The following is a 23,861-nucleotide window of genomic DNA, read 5'->3' on the forward strand; positions in this document are numbered from 1 at the left end:
AAGGGCAAATGATACATTTCATCAGATCTTAAGAGTCATATAATTCAATCAGTAGGAAAATTAAATATTGGTTTTTTTAAAACAGCTGGCATGGTTTCCTCTTCTCCTTTGAAGGGTTTTCAGTGGTTTATTTCAAACCATACAATCATGTTTCTTCTCATCCATGGACTTCAGCTCCATTTCACCTGAATCTGGGGAGGAGCATCCTGCCATGGAGAACCCGGCAGGACCCACAACATCACAGCCCCTCCGAGTGCTGTAGGAAACCCACTGCCTATGGCAGGCCAGCAGACAACACCAAGCACAACACCGGCTTCCCTTCTAAACAACTTTTCCTAGGACAGAAAACTAAGACCCATCCACCAGCATTTTTCAAGTTTTCCAACAGCATGGGCTGAGGCACCACGCAGGGCCGCCAGGTGGCAGCAGCTGTCAGGCCGTTCGCTGCGTGGGCATTTCCCTGAGCAACATCCAACAGCATCTCAGACATAAGACTACGCCTCCTGTGCTCGAAAATTTTGGATCATGAGGGAGACAGACTTGACATTTTGTTTCATGGCAAGGAAGGGTTTGCTTCTCTTGCTTTTCTCATGTCCCATGTCAGGGTGTCACCACGGCTGCTCACATTAAGTTGATTTTCATCTTTTTTCCCCCACTTTATTGATTTATGAGTTGATTTTCTACCCTGACATTTCTTTTTTTTTCTTTTTTTTAAAGATTTATTTATTTATACAAGAACTGGGGCACAGGCCAGATGTGCAGGAGGGTGAGAGGATTCACCAGAGACAGAGGAAGGAACAAAACAGGCAGATTGAAATATACTGCTGAGGGGAGGAGCAGGCGAGACAGGAGAGGTCTGCCATGCCAGGTGTGTATCTCCCCAGCCAGCCAGAATCGAACCCGCACTGCAGAAGCTGCAGACAGCTTCACATTGCGCTGTGCTCAACCACCTGAGTCACCAGGGAGGCCTCTACCCTAATATTTCTGTTGTCCTGTAGCCAGCAGCAATGCATGCCATGAAGGATCCATCAAATCCTCATCGACACTATCTGAAAAGCAATAGATGCATGAAAAAATTGTAGATATGTACGAAAGATGTATGATGCATGACAAGTGAACATCTTCAGTTACCTGACAGGCAGGCTCTTGGTGCCCCTTCAAAAGCAAGCCCAGGGCTCAAGGAAAAAAACAAAATGTATTTCCAGTCTTACATGGGGAGATAGTGGGCTTCCACTTCATTCACCATGCATTGGGGCATTAAAACATTCCAGAACTTTCCTCTCACTCACTTATTGATGATGGAAGTTAATGTGCTGGTAGGTGAGTGAAAAAGGAGAATTATCCCACAATCATAGTTTCATAGAGTTTTCAGAAACCTTTCTTCTCATGTAAGGATCTTCCAGAAGTTTTACTAAGTTACTTCTTTGCTTTGTGCACTGAGCTCCCGGAAGCACTGAGATACAAGAAAATCCAAAAAAGGGAAATCTTGGCCAAAAATTTTTTTCTAAAGAAAAGGCTGCAGTGTCCATTCCAAAACCCTGCTCTTCAAGCATTGGCTTCTTTAAGGGCATTTCTCTAGGCATCAATACCAGGTCTACGACCCTATTAGTTGCCCAGCAGGTACACGGGGTCTCCCACTTGGATCGTTCCTGGGTTTTCCAGAACAAAATACTGTCCAAACAGAGGTGATTTTCCATATAACTTTTGTTCAGAAGGATCACACAGGCGATAGCTACGGTAGGAGAGAAATCATGATGAGTAACAGCGGACAGAAGCGAGAGCTCAGACAGCACATGGCTGCTTCCCTGTGGCCAGGAGGGTCCACCTCACACAGAGCCACCATGTTGTCCAGCAGCGGACAGCGCCCTCCCCTGCCCAGTCTGTGGAACAGTGCCTCCCGGTGGTGCAGGGAGCTGCCTGGGCACAAGCTAGAGAAGAGGAACCAAGGGCCACCTCCCCTTATCTTTTCTCCAAGCAGTGCTCTCTGTTTCAGCATTAAGAGGTCAGACATTCAATATGTATTTTCTTCTTTTCTCCTGGATATCCTTCCTCCTGCTCCTCTGTCAGGAGACCACCCACCTGCAGATTCCCAGCATCATCCTTCACACCTTTCCCTCCAGCTCCAGCTTCATTGTCACATGCTGAGAGTCTTCCTGCACCACCTCATTTGCCTTCGCTCACTGTTCTCCCACTATTGCCATCTTGGAATTCTACCCTTTTTTTGCAAGACCCAACTCTAATGCCACAGATCGCAGAAAGGAAGCCCAGGATCCTGCAGCTGGAGTGAGGTCACCTTTTATTTACTCTGCCTGCCCCTTGAACATTCAGAGTCAGGGTGCATGTCTGTCTATCTGGCCTGCCAGGTGACAGGTGGTACTCCTGGAGAATAGGGCTCTATTGACCTCCCCAGCCTCCTCACCCCAACATTGGGTGCTGGCATCACAGGAGTCTCATGGTGTTTTCTGAGCTGATGAATGTGTTAGTGGCGTGAATAACTTTGTAAAGCAGAAAACACTAGAAGCCCCTGAAAGTGTGCATAGGAGCAGGTGTGTGGGAGTAACACACTGAATGTACCCTATATTTCCTCCACCTGCACAAAGCTTTCCTTCACTTTCCCATTTAACTTCAATTTTACATTATTTTTAATAGTGAAAACATTTTTAAAGACAGCACTTGTTTCTTTCTGCCTCCCTTTTAAAAAAATTAATTGCATCAGTTAAGTTTGAATTCTGTTCTTCACGTCAGAAATGATGAATGAGAAATGAAAGTGAGTCAAATGTAGCGCCCCCTTCTGGAGATGCTCCGTTCTTCCTTCCCCACCACTTCCCAGACTGCAGACACCATATGAGCTGCGTGGATTCTGTGTGGCCATTGCCGTGTGTCCTACACATACAGCGCTGGTTGAGCAAGAAATGAATAAATCAAAAAATAAATGAAACCCACTAGCCACTGACCCAGGCTGCCAGCCCTGCCAAGAGTACTGCCTCCCTCCCTGGTCAGGTCTCTGCAATGACCTTGGAACTGAGAACCCGGGCATCACTCCTAGCCTGTCTCTCCTGTGTGCATGCAACCCCAGGGACATTTGGGGTACTGTGTCTGTGGGAGGGTGACCTCTTCTGAATCAAAGGCGAATCTGCCACTTTTCTGGCTTGGGATTTCTTTCTGCTGCCCAGCCCTGTAGTCCCCATGAGGTCCTGAACTTTGACTCCCTCAGGGAGGGAATGGGGAATTGGAGCTCTGCATGTCATATATTGATAGTTTATAAAGGGCATCGCAAATATTATCTCTTTCAACCCTATGATAAACCTATGTGGGAATTTCTATCAGCTCAGAGAAGTAACTGCCATGCCCAGGATCAGGGATCTAAGTGGTTAGGATGTGGTCAGAAGCCTGGTTTGGTTGGTGACATTGTCTGGATTCTTCTTCCCAGTGTGAGCCATGGTCACCTGCAAACCTCCCGAGGCCAAGAGCTGCCCTAAGTAAAATTGAGGGGGCCAACAGCTATTCTTCTACACAAAGGCTTAGCCTGCTCCCATCCATCAACCACTCACATGCACACTCTCTCCCACCAGAGATGTCAAGGGTGCAAGACCAAAAGGAGTCACCTCCCCTCCCAGCCCAGCATGGGGCAAGGGAGTGAGTTTGTACCAGAGCAGGTCTGGTCACCTGGTAGGCAGGTGGCCGCTCACTGTACGATCTAGGAAGGGAGTGGGGCAGTGAGTAGCTCTGGGCTCGCCCAGGCTGCCAGGACTTCCCTTGGGCCACTGCCCCTGCCTCCCCCAGTCTCTCCCCACCACCAGCTCCGTGGTGGCCTCCCTAGGCAGCAGGGGCTGGGAGACTCACTCAGGAGACCACCAGCGACCCCTGGTGGGGATGAGGCGGTATTACATAAGACTATAGATTCGTGCGTACATTCAGCTTTTTCCAACAGACTGTCACCCAGTACCTGGATCTTCTATCATTATTTTCAAAATACATAGACGTGTTGGGAGCTAAGTCACAGGTTCATTCAAAAGTTTCTCTCCTAATGCATCCTCTCTTTCAATAAATATGAAACATACAACCACTCATTTCATTTTGCGTCCCTTCAGCAAGTCTCCCCACCAGGGGGCGCAGTGTGCGGGAGGTGCGGTGGCTGCAGCGAACTGTGCACCTGTGAGCTCCGCCCTCTGCTGTCTCTGCCCGCTGGCCAGTGACAGGCCGTGCCTAGGAGGGTCTCTGCTCCCGCCGGTCCCATGGAGCCCCTCACAAACAGCATGTGAAAACCAGGAGGAGCCAGGGGCTGAGCAAGAGGTGGGGGTTGAGGGGGTGTCACTCAATGCACACCCCTCCTCAGTGGAGTAAAGTGTCAGGTCAGTATACAAGAGGCACCGTGATCACAGCTCACGTGGGGCCTTGTCTATAGTATTTCACCGCCTATTTTTTAAAAAAATTCTATTTAGTGCCTGATTCTGATCCACCAGAAGTATCATTATGAGTCCAGATTTTACAGAAAAAGTAGCTTCCCAAAGCTGAGTGATTTGTCAATGTCACACAGGTAGCGAGTGACAGAGGCAGACTAGGAGGGGGTGTCTGTCTCCCCCCACAGCCTCCCACCATTATCTGCTCTGACTTTGGCACGGCACAGCCTGACATCAGTGGCTGGTGACAGACGTCCCTATAGTCAAAGTTTTCCACGTGTCCAATGAAACGTGTACCTAGATGCCCATGTGCTGTGTTCTCGCCACTGGGCACAAGATGTGGTAGCAAGGACAGCCCTCCTGCCACTCTCTGAGATGTAGGATCAGCGTGGGAGACACCTTCCCCTCAGCAAGAAGAGGGCAAGTCTGCCACTCAGCTATTGAAAAGGATGAAATCGTGCCTTGGGCTTTGGGGACCATATGGATGGGTCTGAGCTGATGACACCCAATGAAATTATATCAGAAAGTGAAAAACAATGTCAGGATGGTTTCTCTCATTCATGGAATATAAACAAGCACAGAAAACAAGCTGGCAAAACATAGCAAAAACGACTCTCAGAGTCATTGTAACCTGTGGTGGTTGGGGGGCACGTCTGGGGAGGTAGGTGGTAGGGTCTGGGAACTGGTGCCTTGTTGGAGGGCCAGGGAAGCGAAGCATGTGAGGGTAGTGCAGCTGCACTCCCAAACTTGTATTTTTGTAAACAAATGGTAAAGCAATAAAACTTTGAAGAAAAATAAATGCTTCAAATATTTAACTACAAAAAAGAAGCTGCCGACCTAACTTTAATATCTAATAAACATCCTAAGCTTTCCTTCTCTTTAAAAGGGTAATTCCATCCTCATATTCTCCAGGCAGCAGACAGACCTCACAGTGCTCCCCAGCCAGGTGAGGATTTTACAGACAAAGTCCCCCCACCCCCGCACCCCCTCCTGCAGACGCAGGCACTCTGAGCTCTGCTGTGTGGGAATGACTGAGACCCCAGGTGGGATTTGCAGCCCCCTGTCCTTCGAGGACATAAATGACTACATGCGTGGCAATTTAAATCTCAGTGAGAGACAGGAGACACGCAGGCTCGCTACACTGTCTCCTGGGGTATTAGGACTGACCCCGCATCTGCCTCGCTCTACTCTACGCTGGAGTCGCTTATCCTTCTGTAAACACAGGCCCCAGGGAGCGGCACTGAAGATTCAGACAGCTCCTCGCCTTCAAGTCGAAGGTGATAACTCTTGCAAACACAGACTTTCAAGATCCAGAGCGAGAGGGCTACAGACACCAAGCAAGGTGCTGGAGGCCAGAGAGAAAACAGGATGTAGAAAAAGGGGTAATGGGCAAGCCCCCAAATTGCACAGCTGAGTGACTGGAGGGGCACCCACAGGAGGCTCCTTCCCAGGCCCCACTCTCCCTGGGACCGGAGGCCCGGATGCAGCAGGAAGCCGGATAAGCTGGCTTATTCCCTCGGTGATGAATAGGGGCTGAGAGCAGGTGTGGTCTATCTTTGCTGCGTCTCAAAGTCCTCCTCCTCTCAGGAGTACGGGTGACTCTGCCCCCCAACTCTCACTAAGACAATTCTCAAACAGGCCAACAAATAACAAAATTTTACAGCAAACACCCACACTGGCCGATCACATGACTCCACCCTGGACATTTTCTCACAACTTATCTCCTTCCCTTAGCACATCGTCATCCACCTATCATTAATTTTTATGCATTTCCAAATAAGTAGTAAATTTCAGCTGGAAACAGCCCCCCTTTTGCTCCCTAGAACTAAAATCTACTTTAGTTCTCCTGGGAGCGAAGGTAAGAGATCTAAGGGACACTACATATTCCATCATATCAGCTTTTCACAGAGAAGTTAACTAATGTCGTTTTAAGTCTTAAGAAATACACAACAGGGCCTCCCTGGTGGTGCAAGGCGTTAAGATGCAGCCTATGGGGCAGTCTGCAGTCTCTGCAGCACGAGTTCGATACCCCGGCTGACCAGGGAGCAACCCACATGGCCCAGCAGAACCTCTCCTGACTTGCCCGCTGCTACCTTCAGCAGTGTATTTCAGCCAGTCTGCCTGTTCTGCTCCCCACTCTGTCTTTGGTGAATCCTCCCACTCCCCACACCTCTGGCCTACACCCCATCTCTTGTATGCATAAATAATAAATCTTAAAAAAAAAAAAAAAGAAAAACACAACATCCCACAAAAGGATGGACTTTGCCTTAGGCTGCTCTGTAGCCCCTCTTAGAGTGTTCCAGCAAATCCACACCCAGTGGTGGGAGACCTGATGCACCACAGTCATTTGCTTTTTACTTCAGGGGATCCTTGAACAACCCCCCACCCCCACCCTCGCACCCTGCACCCCCCACAGGCCTGCTTTCTCCAAGTTCCCTCAGCACTTCACTCCTGCCTGTCTCTGCACTGGCCCTCGAAGGTCAGCCATCTCCCTGGTGGGCCTGGCGCTCCTGACCCACGCTTCAGGGGCCAGAGCCTCAGGTCTGGGGACACGAGCTGGCTGGAAGACACCTGTCATTGCCAGGCCACAGCTTGCCCACCGAGGGGCAAGAGCAACCTCTGGAAAGGCAGAATCGCCAGGGAGGGATGGGTGCTATTCAAAGGAAAAGCGATTGCAGCCCTCAAGAGGCCCCAAGCTGGTGAGAGGTGGAAGAAAGGGGGTCGGCCAGGGAGGAGTCGGGTCCCACAAGCCGCACACATCAGCTCCCCTGACATGCTCGGTCGTCGTGGTTCTGGTGTGGATGGTCACTGGGGTCTCCTGGGGGCTGGCAGCTCCCTCCCTGCACCCTTGCTGCTCCCTCCCATAAGTAATACCTGGGACACATGTTGGGGTAAAAGCCCAGGGCCTCAGGAGCTGCAGACACGAGACCTGACACCCCACCTGTGGCCCAGCATCCCACATGGAAAGGACCAATGAAGATGAGAGACTCCAGTTCAGAGTCTCAGCAATGGCTGAGTCCTCATTTTGGCCAAAAACAGCGTTGAAACGCATGGGCCCTGTATTGTCCTTTTAGCCACAGAAACGCAGTTTGATTGGAAAATGTTAGAGGGCCCATGTATACCCCCAGAACTCCATTGCCAAAAAAGCACCTCCACTAACATTTTGACTTAGACTCCCCGTCTTTTATCTACTTGAGCATTTTATTTAAACTCGAGCTTAGAAACTAAACTCATATAGATCAAAACAAAAAAGTAAATACCGCACATGCTATCTTCCCATGCAACTTAAAATTATTCTCAGTATATCTTTCACTTAAAGTCTCCATGAAAATTCTAAAGCAAATATAGAAGTAGACCACAAAATTGTCACCCAGATTCTATTTGTCAAGATATTAGCATGGGGCCTTCCTGGTGGCGCACGGAGTTAAGACGCAACCTATGAAGCTGTTCGCAGCCACTGCAGCACGAGCTGATTCCCAGCCAGCCAGGGAGCAATCCACATGGCACGCAGACCTCTCCTGACTCGCCTGCTGCTCCCCTCAGCAGTGTATTTCAGTCAGTCTGCCAGTTCTGTTCCATACTCTGTCTGTGGTGAATCCTCTCACCCCCCCACACCTCTGGCCTGTACCCCAGCTCTTGTATGCATAAATAAATACATCTTTAAAAAAAGATATTAGCATGTTTTTTTTCTCTTTTTGCTAAAATAACACACGGCATGTTCCAGACATCACATCCTTCCCCCACACCTATCTCAACGTGCTTCTCCAAATCAGATAGGCAATCCCTGTATCTCCACAATGTCATGCGCACACCTAACATATTTTGGTATCATCTAATACTCAGCCCATAATAAAATTTGCTAAAATACCCAAGCGATTTTTTTTAATTGGTTTGTTTGGATCATGAATTTGCAATGAAAAAAAAAATTACTTATGAAAGGAGACATTTGAAGACCAAAGCGCCCAGGCACTGGATCCCTTAGACTGCATGAGGGTGGATTTTCACTACTTCCTCTTAGGACATTAACTATCTGGCCCTACCTCTTCAGGGTCTCCAGTGGCTCCTTCCTGCTCATGATGCCAGTGTCTGGGTCCACGGTGGTTAAAATGCACCTGGACATACACAGAGTGTCACGCAGAGGACAAAGCAGAGAACCCTCCCTCCTCCCCAATCCCTTCCCCTCCCCCTCCCTCCCCCTGCAGGCCTGGGAGCTCACCTGGAACAAGCCATCACCCTCCTAAGTTCCACGTCACCAATAAGAAGTTCGTCCCATGAATCCTGGGGACAAAGCACAAAATTCAGAGCAGCACTCCTGAGCCCCAGCCTTGACACACCAGTGTAGGGACGTCACCCGAACTGACACCAAGCCACGTGCATCAAAAATGGCAAACTTCCACATCAGTCCTGAGGAACCGCACACTCTCCTGTCCCCTCCCTGTCTTGGATACATCAGCTCATGACCCTGAAATGAAAGGCTCCTTCTCTCTCCTGAATATCCAGGGATTGAAAGTCTCCTCCTTCAGGAAGCCACCCTGATCCCTGGGAGTGGGGGTGGGTGGTAGGAAAGGGGGCACATAGAGAGTGGGTGGAAAAGGAGAGGGTACGGTGAGGGGGTTACTCTAAGTTGTGCTGAGTCCCTTTTTTCCTGCCTAAGGTGGATTAAGATCCTTCAAGCTTGTGTTTGATCTTACATCTCCCCAGGCCAGGAGCAGGTCCAATGGCTTATTTCTCTGCATCCCCTGGAATTTTCACCAAGTGCTCAGCCCAGGAGGCTCTGCGGCATTTGTCTGTAACTTTGGTCATTAAGGCCTATTTTGAAGTACAAGGCTAGCGAGACAGGACACCATATGTGAAAGCTAATGAGCAGTATTCTACAGAGAAATGGCGGAAAAGCCATGTGAGGCAGCAGCTGCCTGTGGTTTTAACTGAAGCAACCTTATCCCAGGGATTGGAGGGACCCAACTTCCAGCTGCTCTGGCTGGAGAAGGTTACGGAGAAGCTGAGACCTACAGCAGCAGAGATTTCCAGAATCACAGAGAAGGGTCAGGACTCCAGTAATCATAGAAGGGAGGGCACTGAGGTGTCAAAGGCACCTGTGGTCCTTACCCTCAGAGAAGGGCGGGTTGGGCTGTCTGAGGGCTGAGAGGCAACATCTGAAGTTCATTTTAAAATGAAGTCCTATGTGGGTCACTAGACAGAGGCCTACAGGATTTAAATACCTATGGTATTTAATTATTTAAAAAATTTATTTATTTATGCACACAAGAGCTGGGGTACAGGCCAGAGATGTGGGGGGGTGAGAGGATTCACCAGAGACAGCGAGGAACAGAACAGGCAGACTGACTGTTGAGGGGAACAACGGGAGACAGGAGAGGTCTGCTGCACCATGTGGGTAGCTCCCTGGCCAGCCGGGGATCAAACTCGTGCTGCAGAGGCTGTGGATAGTTTCATAATGCTGTGCTTAGCTAATTGCACCAACTGACATACGTGTTGCTGATTTTTTTTTTTTACTTTTTTTTTTCATAGTAATCTGTTTATCTTTATTTCTTTCATTTATGTTTTATATATTTCATAACTTTAATGCTGTCTATCATAAAACTAGTTTTAATCTTTTGCAAGTATTAATTTACATATATGCCTCTGAAAATATGTAATGAAATAATTATTTTAGAGGATTTTTCTTGATTTTTTTTAAGCCATCCTACCTGAACGTTTCCTAACAGCGGGAAAGCTGGGCACCTGGGGCGGGAGCCACCCAGCCTGCTCTGCGCACACTTCTCCATCAGAGGGCGCTGTGGTCATAAAAATCATAAAAGAGCCCAAAGGAGAGGAATTCCCCCTAGGAAATTAAGTATTATTCATTAAAGAAATATTTCCAGAGCCTCTTTCATGTGCAATAAACACATAAAATTGAAGCACAGATATAGAAGGTAAAAATTCCACCATAGGAAAGTCTATTTAGCACAGAGACAAAAAGGGAAAGTTCTACATTGAGCCAGCACGGTAAGCCCAGAACACTGGAGAGGACCCCAAGAAAGACTTCCCACAGCACATTCCATGAGGGGGCAAGAAACTCACAGAGACAAGCCGGGTACGGGGCAGGCAAACTCAGGGGGCCATGGAGGAGGCATCTCTCCAGAACAGGCTTAGGGAAGAGGTAGCTTGTAATGGGGCTTTTAAGAAGCCAGGGCTGGGGCCTCCCCCGTGGCACAGCGGTTGAGCGCTGGGTTGCGAAGGAGGGTCCTGCATGGCGCGCAGACCTCTCCTGCCGTCCGCTGCTCCCCTCAGCAGTGTACTTCGGTCCTTCTGCCTGCTCTGCTCCCAGCTCTGACTCTGGTGAATTCTCTCACCCTCCCGCGCCTCTGACTGTACCCAGTGCTTGCATAAATAAATCTTTAAAAAAAAAAAAAAAGCCAGGGCTTCTAAGTAGAGTTGAGGGCCAGACTGCAGGTGACCAGGACACCCAAGGACATTGTAGTGGGCCAGGAAGATGGAGCAGGATTTCTATGACCCAAGCAGACAGGGTGAAGGAGTGAGTTCTGGAGGCCTCAGTGGCTTTCACAGGCTTTTATCAGGATTTACCAGGCACACAGCAGGCAGGGGTGCCAGGGGGCCGGGAGGCTGGCAGGCCTCCCAGCCCTCAGCAAGTCTTCACTCTATCTGGGCTCTCCAGCGTTGTCAGGTGGTCTCTGCTGCTCTCCTGTTTCCTCCATTCATTCTCTCTGCTTCTCTGTTTTCTGCTTTTCTCATGGTTCTCCCATTTGTTCTGCTTCTGCCTCTCTGCTCTTCTATTCGTTCTTCTCGTGGTTCTGCTGGTGCCCCCATGACGCTGCCCTTATAAGCCCAGTCTCTCAGCCCAGGTGAATCCCATCTACAAATGCCCACACCCTACTCCAGGTGCCCGCCATCAGGCATGCATTCAGGACCGCAGATCCATCATCTATCCTTAATGGTGGGAGGGCAGAAAAGCCTGATATCATTTTCACTTACCCTACAGACATGAATCGGGTTCTAGCCCCCATGTGTAACTCAGTTTTCAGTCTCAGCATAAAGGCTGCCAAAGCATTTTGATGGAGGGATTTAAAGGGACAGTGGGCAGTGGGATCTTTTAAGAAATGGGGGATCACTGAGGCTTTTGAGCAAGTCAGTAACATTGACCATTTGCCACAGCCAGTGGAGTACAGATCACAGTGGAGACTGGGGGAAGGGAGGGGTGGGCTGGGCTGGGGCAACACCAGGAGGGACCACTGATCTGTCCAGAGGGTGGGAGGACAGAAAGAGAGCAGGTGTGGAGTGGCTGGAAGGAACATGGGAAGGGAGGCACCAGGGGACACTTTTTAGGTCCAGGTGGGGGTGAGAGAAATATGGCACCTGAGCCAGAAACTGTGACATCAGAGGAAGACCTTTGGGGAAGTGGGAGACTGGGGCAGAGAGCTTGTAAGTATGAATTTGTCACCAACAGAAATGTTTCTGGTAAGTGGTTGGAAAGGGCACCCCACACTTTAGAGGGAGAGCACTGGGGGCATTTGGGAAGGACCTTCATGGGACAGGAAGTGGGGAAACTGCAGGAGAGGGCCACCCCATCACAGGCAGGGAGAGAGAGGAGGGGCTGGCAGGGATCCTTGGAAGCCCTTGCTTGAGTAAGAAGTAGTACAAACAGCAGAAGAGCAAGGGCAGACAGGATAGGGACAAGGAGAGAAGCTTCTAGAAGCAGCACTCACAGGTACAATGGTCAGGGTCATGATGACAGGAAAGGGCATGGATCTAGGGGGAGGGGAGCAAAGGAGGCAGCACAGGTTTCCTTGCTTGTGTGTGGGGGGAGATGACTGGACACCCTTGAAGGTTTAAGATGTGAAGAGTAATGAAGTGGAAAAGGACCACAATTCTTGCAGCTGGGTTCTGAGATGACCAGTGGGTTGCCTTCCAGAAGCCTCCATGCAGGTCCTGAGCCTTCTCCTGGTGGGGGTGGCAGCCTGCTCTCTTAGCTCCAGCAGCCCCACCAGCCTCCCCTCCTCCAGACCCACCAGAGGAAGGTTTGTACCCTGAAAATCAGATTTGTCACCTGCTCCCCTAAAATTGTCCCCAGTATAGTGTAGCCATAACTTTGATGTACACCAGGAAAAGGAAAAATTTATGACTCACTTTGTTGCAAAATTATTGCAGACCTGAGGGTGCTGGTAGACTCTGCTAAGTAAATCTCGGTCAAGAACTAATCCAGCTCCTAAGAATTATCTTTACAGTCTCAGACCCTGGTCCTCGAGGCCAGCATCTGCTTTCGTTTCCACACAGAAACTGTTTTGAACATCTGTTCAAGAAATTGGAAAATCGGACGGTTGTGCGATAACAGGGAAAATCGGAAATCATCCTTCAGCTGATCTAACCCAATAGCAAAGATTCTCACACCTTCAAGTAAATATTACATCCAAGGAAAGGGGCAAAGAAGACTGAAGACTGAGCATTACCTCTGCGAAGACACCACATCCTGAAACTATGATATTGGGCCTGAAGTTAATTGCTTTCACTTTCTTCTCCAGCCTGGAGTTGAGATCAGTCAACGAAGCCTCAGAGAGGATCAGGAATGGGCTGGCGTCTGGGTAAGCGACCTGAGAGGAAACAGAAATCATAACGCGTGTCTCAAACAGGAATTTCTTAGCAGTCACCCTAACCCCCGCCCCCCCCCACACAGGGATGCACACACTTTCTAAGCATCCCTTAATTCTTTTTATAGAAATATCATGGTGATTCAGAAACCTCAAGAAGACTTGAAGATGACAGGAATTACATGGGTGGAATGACGAGAACATGGACTTGTGATTTTAGACCTGCCATTGGCCAGTGGCATTGGGGAAGTCACCTCACCTTTCTAAGCCTTCAATTTCTCAAAAGTTTAGTGAAGTGAATGGGTTTGATGACTATATAATGTGAGATGAAAAATATTACATGGATTCCACAGATATGCAACTCCACAACAATGTTAAGTACTTCCGTTGAGTGTATATATATATATATATATATATATATATATATACATCTTTTTAAACTTTTTTTTTAAAGATTTATTTGTTTATTTATATAAGCACTGGGCACAGTCAGAAGCGCAGGAGGGTGAGAGAATTCACCAGAGCCAGAGTGGGGAACAGAACAGGCAGACTTGACGAAATACACTGCTGAGGGGAGCAGCGGGCGCAGCAGGAGGGCTCTGTTGCGCCATGTGGGACCCTCGCGCCAGTGGCTGGGGATTGAACCAGCGCTGCAGAGGCTGCAGGCAGCTTCTCAGCCCAGCGCTCAACCGCTGTGCCACCAGGGGAGGCCCTTTTTAAACTTTTTTTTTTTTAAGATTTTATTTATTTATTTATTTATACAAGCACTGGGTATAGTCAGAAGTGCGGGAGGGTGAGAGAATTCACCAGAGTCAGCAGGGAGAGCAGAGCAGGCAGACTGACAAAGTACACTGCTGAGGGGAGCAGCAGGCAGCAGGAGAGGTCTACGTGCCATGTGGGGCCCTCGTCTGGTGGCCGGGGATTGAACCGGTGCTGCAGAGGCTGCGGGCAGCTTTGCAGCCCAGTGCTCAACCACTGCACCACCAGGAGAGGCCCATATTTTTTAGATGCCATAGTAATTGAGCTACAAAGCACTGTGCATTGTACACCGTGTTCCTGTAAGTGCCGGTCTAGTCATTTTATTTAGACTACTATTCCGCACTCAACAGAACACACTAGTACAGACAGAACTTTTAAATGCACTGGGAAACCCAAAAATTGTGGGACTCTCTTTATTGCAATATTTGCCATTTATGGCGTTTTCAGAGTATGGCTCTCTGCACCTGCACACACTTGCCACCTACGAGCCGACACAAATGCCATCAAACCATTAAAATGTTGAACACCTTAATGCAATCACAGAAAGGAAAGGGAGAGATGTTGGTGTACAACAGTTTTGCACCAGCAGGCTGACATGACATAGGCAAATATTCATGGGGAAAATGCAAGAGCCCCCAAATCAAAAAGTGCAGATGATGCTCCCAGGAGAAGGACAGTTTCCGCCCATTGCCTGCGGTCTATCAAGCACAATGACAGCAGAGTTCAGGAGATCTGCCCCCTAAAAAGCCTGCCTTCCATGGGACACACCCAAGGCCAAAGCCACAGCATGCTCCCCTGACCTGGTCTGTGGGTGGGAATGGTTCCTCTATTTGGTGACAATTTCTCGGTTGCATGTGAGGCTCGAAATGCACCAGACGGTAGGGCTGAGTCTTCAGGAAGCTGGTTATCCACTGGGCTGCGGCCTCACCACAGTCCCTGCCCTCGATCTCCAGGCCGTGCACTCTGCAGGGGGCAGCAAGGGCAAAGAAGGGTCAGTGCTTTGAAAAATCTGGGTCTCTGGCATGTCCTCCACATGGTAGAAAAGCTGCGGCCAGCTGTGATGTGGCTGTAGTTCCTGAATTATGGAGAGATGTTGTTTCAACCTGTCCTGCCTCTGACCACTATGTGCCCCCAAAAGAAAGCCATTTCCAGTCTTGCTGTCCCTCATTTTAAACTAAAGTGCTGCCTACCTCTACCTCCCTCCCTGGAAGAATGCAGGGAGAAGACAGTGAGATCATAGTTTGAGAAGACACTGAGTTCTCCAGAAGGAAATGAATGGATCTATGTAGAAAGAAAACTTATAATGACTGCAAAATCTGGTTCTCTCAGCTGGATAGCCATCAGAACGTCTGACTAATGGTCCTGGCTAATCTGTGTGTTATGCTTTTTCTTCCTGCCTCACTTCCTCATTCTGGAAACTGATTTCTGTTCGTTCACTCTAATACCTTTATATGAAAGATCAGAAAGGATAAACCCAAAGGACAACCATCAGCCTGTTTGCAATCATGTCCCTTGACATCTCCTGAGCCAAGCACTATTTATCAGATTGTCCTATAAGCACTTCCTCCCCAGGATCCTATAAGGTTGCCCAGTCTTAGTCGCCCTCCTGTACTTCCTCTTATTTCCCATATGGTTAATTAAGCAATGCCAAAGTACTGCAAGACAATTCACCTGTGAAAATAATCTGAATCCTAATTCTGATTGCTTTGGCACAAGCGCCTGGGGGAGAAATCATATTTTACTACACAGCAGCCGATAACTTCCACTTACTGTCTGACACTGCTTTAAGAAACAAAGCTGGAGGGCCTCCCTGGTGGCACAGCAGTTGAGCACTGGGTTGTAAAGCTGCCCACAGCCTCTGCAGCACCGGTTAGATCCCCAGCCAATGCGTGAGGGTCCCACATGGCGCGCAGACCTCTCCTGCCACCCACTGCTCTCCTCAGCAGTGTACTACGTCAGTCTGTCTGTTCTGCTCCTCTTTCTGGCTCTGGTGAATTCTCTCACTCTTCCACGGTTCTGACTGTACCCAGTGCTTGTATAAATAAATAAATAAACAAACAAACAAACAAACAAACAAATCTTTAAAAAAAAAAAAAAGAAACAAAGCTGGAGCAATACTTCAAATAGAAAAATGTCCTGCCTCATGCAGCTTCTCACAGGTATATGTCACAAGATACAAGCAGTGGCCTAAAAGTCACTGGCAAAGAAAATCAACAAGAAAGCATACATGGCCGGAAGACAACTGAAATAATAAAGATTCTGTTATTACTTCAAAAAAAAAATAATAAGCGAGGCCTGACTACTTAATTGATACAATCATAAAACTAGACAAAGTAATTGGTGTGCAAATGTTCTATAGAATCTAAAATGTAGTTAACAAGAACAATCTAGCTTGTCATGATTGCTGCTAACACCCCTGAGGGATTTGCAGTGTTGTCTCCTGATATTTTGTGAGCAGGACGGTTTGGGAGTTGTGGTACCTCATAACTATTGAGGAAAGAAACACCAGGGGAGCTGGACCCCACCATGTTAACCCTGCAGTCTAGTGATGGCAAGTCTTGAATCTGGTAACATGCCATGTACATCTTTTTCAAAAGAGAAAGACTAGAACTAGATCCAGAGACCTCTTGGGGTGATAGTTTCTACTTAGAATTAGGCAATTTTATTTGTACCTATTTTTTTAAAGATTCAATTTTTTATACATACAAGAGCCGGGGTGTAGGCTAGAGGTGCAGGGGGTGAGAGGAGTCACCAGAGACAGGGTGGGGATTTGTATGTATTTAATGTTTCCCTGTCTTCTATGCCTGGCAAATTTTACACACAAGGAAAGCATATACACAAGGAAAGCATAAGGATTCCTTTTTAAATAAGTGTGTTTAAGGTTTTCAAAAGCTGAATCAATTTAAATAACAAATAAGCACAGGAGTGGTTTATGATTCTGCATAAATCATGGTCATCCTAATACTAATCGTACTTCATCTAATATTAATCATTAATTCAGAAGACTCACAAGAAGTGGACTTTACTACTTTTGAATCTAACCATATTTTTTAAAGCAAGAAAAAAGTCCTGCATAACTTGATCACCTCCTTCTTCATCAGACTTAACTCCAAACAACTTTCTTGCTTTTTTCCAAAATTAAATCCACTATAAAAGAGGGAAGATTTGCAGAACTGAGCATGAGTAAGAGAGAGAGAGAGTGTGTGTAGTGGGATGGCTAAAATGTCCATTCCCAGCACCCTGAGCAATGGCAACATTACCAAAATGCATGTCGACATCCTCAAGTGCCCCCTCCCTGTTAGATGGCTCTCTGCTGGTGCCTGTTCAAAGAAACCAGCCTCTTCCTCCAGGACAAACCCTTACAGCCAGTCAGTCCCAGGGCTTTTCCTCAGCTGAGTGTACAGGAGGGTGAAAGGCCAGCAGCAGGCAGTAGAGAGGAGGCTGCCTAGGACTTAGATTGACAAGAAGTATTTTACAGGGCCTCCTCGGTGGCACAGCGGTTGAGCGCTGGGTTACGAAGCTGCCCGCAGCCTCTGCAGCGCTGGTTCAATTCCAGGCTGCTCCCCTGCCACCGGAGGAGGGTCCCGCATGGCGCGCAGACCTCTCCTGCCACCTGCTGCTCCCCTCAGCAGTGTACTTCGGTCCTTCTGCCTGCTCTGCTCCCCGCTCTGGCTCTGGTGAATTCTCTCACCCTCCCGCGCTTCTGACTGTACCCAGTGCTTGTATAAATAAATAAATAAATCTTTAAAAAAAAAAAAGAAGTATTTTACATTATTTAAGCATCTGCATCTATTAGGGTTATCAAAAGCATTTAGCCATGCCTAGTCCTGACACTTTCTTTCATGGCAGCCTCCAAATGTAGGTGGTGGGGTTCAGGTTCATCAGTCAGCACCTATCTATGCACAGAATGTTCTCTGCAATCTTCTTTGCCTCCATGTTTCTCCTGTGCCCTCAGCAGTCCAGTATGATGCTGACCCAGCATCCCTCTGGCCCTGAAGACCCAAGCACAAACAAGTAAAATCCAAACGCTCCTGAAAGCCGGGATGATGTGGGCACAGGAGGAGGGTGTTGGCCCCAATAATCTACCTAACAGTCCCAATTCTCTCTATCCCCTTAGTGGCAGAAAACCATGTGTCAACCTATATCAAACATTTATCAGACTCAGACTCTTTTTTCTTACAAAATGACTACTTAATTTTCCTTCAAGAGTTGATAAGAAATACAAACAAAATTTAGGCTGAGATATTTACCACATTCTTCTTCATACCTGGAAGAGATGGAAAACAATCCAAACAAATGTTTAATCATGGAGACATGTTAGAAGCAGAATGAATATTATGCCAACATGAAAAATGAGATTTCTGAAGTTCTTTTAAAAACATATCAAAAAATACTTAACATATCAACTTAATTGTATAACAATATTCATGACTCTGATTTTTATATTATTTCAATTTGAATTTAAAAGTCATAGAGACAAAAAGAAAACATGTCACAATAATAACTAAATATGTCAAAATGATCTCAGGAGGATTTTGTTTTCCTTCTTTTTTTTTTGCTATTTTGCCATCTTTAATTATGAATATGCATTCCTTTTACAGACAGAAAACCACCACATGTAAATGAAAATCTGTCATATTTAAAACTCTAAGATATTATATAAGATATGTTGGTATCACATTTTTTTTAGAGATTTATTTATTTATGTATACAAGAACTGGGGTACAGGCCAGAGGTGTGGGGGGTGAGAGGATTCACCAGAGACAGAGTGGGGAACAGAACAGGTGGATTGACTGAAATACACTGCTGAGGGGAGCAGCAGGTGAGTCAGGAGAGGTCTGCTGGGCCATGTGGGTCACCTCCCTGGCTGGGGATCGAACTCATGTTGCAGAGGCTGCGAATTGCTTCATGGTGCTGTGTCTTAACCCCTTGCACCACCAGGGATGCCCTGGTATGGCATTTTGAGTTTGGGAGGTCTTTAGACATTTTCTACCAAGACATATTTTTGATGTGATGCACTTCCTGGAGCATTCACATTGCATTTTAATCAAAATGCCCAAAACCGTACAAATAGAGTAATGAGACTCTACTTCAATTTTCCCAAAACGGGTAAGAGAATCGATTCTGGACATGATTTACTAGAAATTAATTTTCCTGATATAATTCCTCGGATGTTAAGGAAGGAGCGTCTGCACTATGTCAGGGACCCCAGGCCCCCATTTCTTGGTTGCAGCTGCTCATTTCTATGTTGGAACTTCCAATGCCGGTAGAAGCAAATACCACGTCACACCATCATTTGTGACTCCTTCCCTCACTCAGCTCTGGAAGGGCTGACTAGGGAAAGCCACCGGAGATACAGAGATCTCAGCTCACCTCTTCCAGGACACGCTCCTTAGCTACCCCCACCCCACTTTTGCCCTTTTACCCATCCGTGGTTTCATTTATCTCTTGCTGACAATCAACACTCTTTGTCCCCATGGTTTCTACATAGGACTTTAGTCTGTCCATCTCCCATCAACACATTTGCAGACAGCGGTTCATTTGATATCATTTCCCAGGATTCCATCTGTCGTCGACCCCTCCTCAAAGCTGCACGAGAGCTTCTGACGCCAGGGCTGAGAGCCGCCTTCTCCTACCTGCACTTGAGCACCGCATTGCTGGCGGGTGCGGTGATGGGCAGCTGCAGGTCCTTCGTGTAGGCTGCACTGAGGGTCAGGGCATCCCCCTCGCAGGTCAGGGAAATCAGGACCAGACGAGGTTCCTGACGGGCCGTCACCATGTTGCCCTTCTCGTTGATCACAAGCCAAAACCTGCCATTTTCCAAAGAGAAGACATGCAGGGATCACCACGAGGGGCGATGGGGCTCTCCAGGAGCCACCTCACCTCTCCAGTGAGCTGGTGTGTGTCTGTACTGGACATCAACCCAGCAGCAAGGCATGACTGAGTGACAGTTCATTCCAAAGGGTTTAATAATCACTCAAGCATCAGACATAATATCTGGGGAACATTTTGCCCTTTGATGGCACAGAAATCAAAGAGGTTAACTATGATTTTGTCTCAATTGCCAGAGGTCTGATTATTTTCATTAAACGAGAGAGGCTATTTCACAGAAGACTATGAAGGAGAAGGAAGCACAGTGCTTGGCAGACAGTAGGCACAGGGCTCTGCTGAAAGAACTGTTGGTGGAATAGAGCGTTCAGTTAAGCAGCGTACAAAGCCATGGGCACCTGGACAATTCCATGCCCTCCTTTAAAAAAAAAAATCTATGTCTCAATGCTTGGGACTGTGAATTCTGCAATTTGCTACAAGGTCTATTGTTCACATGGACAATATTTTTCCTGACCCGTACTCCTGGACTAGATGTACCTCCCAGAAAAAGGTGAATGGAGAATCAAGAGCAATAGAAAGAAACATTTCCAGGAAAAAAAACACATTTTTGTGAGGTTAGCAAAGAAAGACTTTGCTAACTTAAACTCGTATCAGAGAGAATGACTACAATTACAGAAAGGAACCTATACTCTGGGGACCACAGACAAAAGAAGAACACATGGCAGATACTTTAGCTCATTAAAAAATCCCTGTGTCACTTCCAGCAGGTCATCATGGTTGAATTGTCAAGTCACCCTAGAAAATATGGTTCCCAAACTGCCTTTTTTTCCTCCTCAAACTGCATTTTTATCAGCCCTTCATCCCAGACACAGATAGAGCTCTGTCCTTCCTAAATCACAGATACTAATTCATGAATATTCTTGCTACTCATTCTTCCTAGTAATAAAAGTAGCTTGATCTTTCTCAATTGTAAATTCAGATCATGCCTCCCCCTCACTCAAAATCCTCATGGTTCCTGTTTTCAGGAGCCAACCCTAACTCTTGAATCCAGCTGCTCTCCTAGTCATTCTGGCCTCCCTTGCCCTCACACACACCAGCCTGAGTTTTCTTTTTAATTGGTTGATTGTGGGAAGATATAAATAGCATATAACTCTGGGCATATGCAAAAGGACATGCCCCTAAGCACTGAAAACTGGTGCTCAAGCTCATACACCTGCATTCTTAGCAACAGAGGTGGAAACAGCTCAAATGTCTATCAAACCAAGAAGGGATACTCAAATAAGTGTGATCTCAACAATGCTCAGTGCCCACTTAAGTGGTTTTCAGTTCATCCACCATGTTGTGAAACCCTTACCACTATCAATTTCCAAAACCTTTTCATCATCCCAAAAAGAAACTCTACACCCATTAAGCAATCCCTCCCCAGTACCCTCTCGCCTGAATCCTTGCAACCTCTCACCTACTTCTGTCTCTAAGAAATTGCCTATTCTAGATCTTTGCAATAACTGGAATCATATTATAGTTGTCCTTTTGTGGCTGATTTATTTCATTTAACATAATGCTATTGAGATTTACCTATGCTGTGGTGTGTGTGTCAGAAATCCATTCCTTTTTGTGGCTGAACACTGCTCCAGTGTGTGTGCAGACCATGTCTCCCTTTTCAACCACTGCAGGGCACTGGGGCTGTTCCTCTTGTTTGGCTGCTGTGAATAATCCTGCCATGAATATGGGCAACCCAGTTGGTGCCACAGACAACTGCTTGTGGTAGGAAGCCCAGCACCCAGAAGCAAAGTGTGCTGTGTGAGAGTGAAGGAGATGCACAGGGAAGAATCATTCAGTAGAAGGAGCTGAGGTTTTTCCCACAAAGGAAGGAAAAGTCTATCGGCTTTTCCATTGTACCCACAAAATACATAATCCCTTTTTAATATTCCATTCAAGCTATGAGGTCATTTCTGACCAGCCCAAAGAATTTCTGGTGCCCCCTTCTCAATGTTACCTGACACTTGTCACATTGAATCAGTTACTAATTGAGGATAGAAGATACAAGAATGCTGTTTTGCCTTATTATCTATCTCCCTAAAAATAGGAGCTGTCCATGGCAGGGAGGAGATGGGAAGCCACCTTTAGAGGCTTATTACCCCAAACTAAGGCTGGCAAGCTGTCTACAATGCGTCTACACATCAACTCCACCAAATCCCTTCTGCAAACTGCAAAATTCTTTGTTCTGTCTTTCCCCTCAAAGGATTGCCCCTTTCTAGAGACCATATAACCTCACTGGAATGAGCCGATTCCAGGTTCCACTGGGTACATTATTGGGTGCCTAGGCCTCCATGCACAGGTGAGTAAGATAGTCTTTTCTTTTACTATTCTCTGGTGTCAGTTTAATTATTTTCCAGCCTAGGGACCTAGCAAGGTAAAGGAAGCTCCAAAACTGGGAGCTTTGCTTGCTTCTTTTGCTTTACTTTTCAGGTAGTATGTGATAGCAAAAACAAAGAATTTACCATGGCATCTGGTACAAATGCCAGCTTCTGTCATTAGCTACTATAATATGAGCTAAATTAATGTTTTTTGACTGGGTAGAGTAAAATTACAATGCCTTTTGCTTCCTGGGCCTAAAAAAGCAAATTCAATGAATTCTACCATCTTTCAGAGTTCACTGGACAAACCATGGAGTAGCTTGGATTCTTGGCTTCCTTCCTGAAGCAGAGGGGCATTTCCTTCCAACAACGTCATGAATTGCCCAGTGTCTAGAGAGCTAAGTGGGGGGGAGGAGGGGGCGGGGGGCGGGGAGGGGGGCACATACAGCCCTGTCTGCCCTGGGCATTCTTTGCCCAAGTGGGGAGGCCTGTTTTGGAAGAAAGGAGTTTAAATGGCAGGCTTACAATGAGGGAGGGTGGGTGCTGACATGAAGCCAAACCCAGAAGAGGGCAAAGCAGTGGCTCTGGGGTTTTGTAACCTTCGCTGTCCCCCAGGAATTCACGCAGAAGTGACTACCCAGCCAGGGCACTGATGCAACGACTCTTCACAAAGCAAGAGTGAGTGACGGAAACCGAGAGTCCTGGGTCCAAGACCCCTGTGGCATGGACCCTCAGCTTCTTTACTTGCAGAAGAGTGAGAGAATCAGGGAAAATAATTACGGGAAATAAGCACGTTCAAGCTGCAAGACGCTTATACTTCAACTGCTATCCTGATGATTAAGCACTCCGACTCGGTGTGCTTTGGGGGGCTGATCTCTGCAACTCCCAAGTTTCCCCAAGTTCTCAAGAGACGATTCCTAAAAATGAAGTGTAAGCACCAATTCCCTCAAGCTCGCGCCTCCGCTAAATGGAGTTTCAGAAGTTGGCTGGCGCGCTGGCTCCCCACAGGGGGCGGATACCACACCCCCGGAGGGCGCAAATCCTGGGGCGCCCTAAGGCGGGTCGGGACACAAAGGCCCAGCCTCCCAGGCACCCCGGGTCTGCTCTTGGGAGGTAAGGGTCCTTTTTCCTTGCCCGCCCTGCTTCCAGGGTCTTTATAACGCAGAGGGAGGACCTGTGGGTGGACCCTACCCACCCCGCCGGGCCCTGTATTACCTGTCGCGCAGGTGGCCGCTGCGCAGCCCCATGGGGGTGCACTCGGCCGCGCTCACCGGAACCCCCTTGCAGGACTTAACCGGGTAAATCCAGAGCTGCGCCACGGTGCCCACCTGCTGCCGCCGCCGGCGCCGGCCCGGCCCAACGCGGCGCCAGGCGACCGTCCCCAGCGCCACGGCCGCCAGGCCCAGCGCGGCCACCCCCAGCCAAGCCGGCCGGGGCTGCGCGGGGAGCCGCGGCGCCGGGAGGCCCAGGCTGGCCAGAGCGGAGGAGCCCGCGGCGCCCATGCCGAGCGCAGGCGGGCGAGACCGACGCTCTGGCTGCACCCAGCGCCGAAGCGCGCCTGCCCGGCAGCCCGGGGCCACGGGGGGAGGAGCAGCCTTGGCCCGGGGCCCGGAGGAGGCCGGCCCTTCCCGGCGCATCAAAGCCGCGCGACCTCCTCCCGGGCGGTGACCCCGGGCCCCGGGGTGGAAGGCGGAGGCTGAGCTTCGGCACCATCTTCTGTCCCTCCACCTCCGCCGCCCGGCTGCGAGCGACCCGTTTCTCTTATCTGTTGGTGGGCTCCTGACCTACCTAAACTAGACCAAAATGCAAAGTTAGCAGGCCAAAGGGTGATTTCGCAATTAGAGATCAGGCAGAGGGAAGCGCTCTCCAGGAGAGCGCGCTGGCGCGGTGTGGCCCCCAATGGAGCACCCTGGGGC

At 48.2% G+C, this 23,861-nt stretch overlaps 1 protein-coding gene across 1 annotated transcript; it reads right to left on the reverse strand.

The window, feature by feature from the left end:
* Positions 1–1,605: 1,605 nt before the first annotated feature.
* Positions 1,606–23,447, reverse strand: MTARC1 (mitochondrial amidoxime reducing component 1; the record flags this gene model as incomplete). Its single annotated transcript, XM_084245560.1, has 7 exons — positions 1,606–1,732; positions 8,441–8,512; positions 8,617–8,678; positions 12,863–13,003; positions 14,560–14,722; positions 19,396–19,569; positions 23,161–23,447. 7 exons carry the CDS (start codon positions 23,445–23,447, stop codon positions 1,606–1,608), a joined length of 1,026 nt encoding a protein of 341 aa, XP_084101686.1.
* Between the last annotated feature and the right edge of the window lie 414 nt (positions 23,448–23,861).

The sequence above is a fragment of the Talpa europaea genome, assembly GCF_964194135.1.
Source record: "Talpa europaea genome assembly, chromosome: 10".
Taxonomy (NCBI): domain Eukaryota; kingdom Metazoa; phylum Chordata; class Mammalia; order Eulipotyphla; family Talpidae; genus Talpa; species Talpa europaea.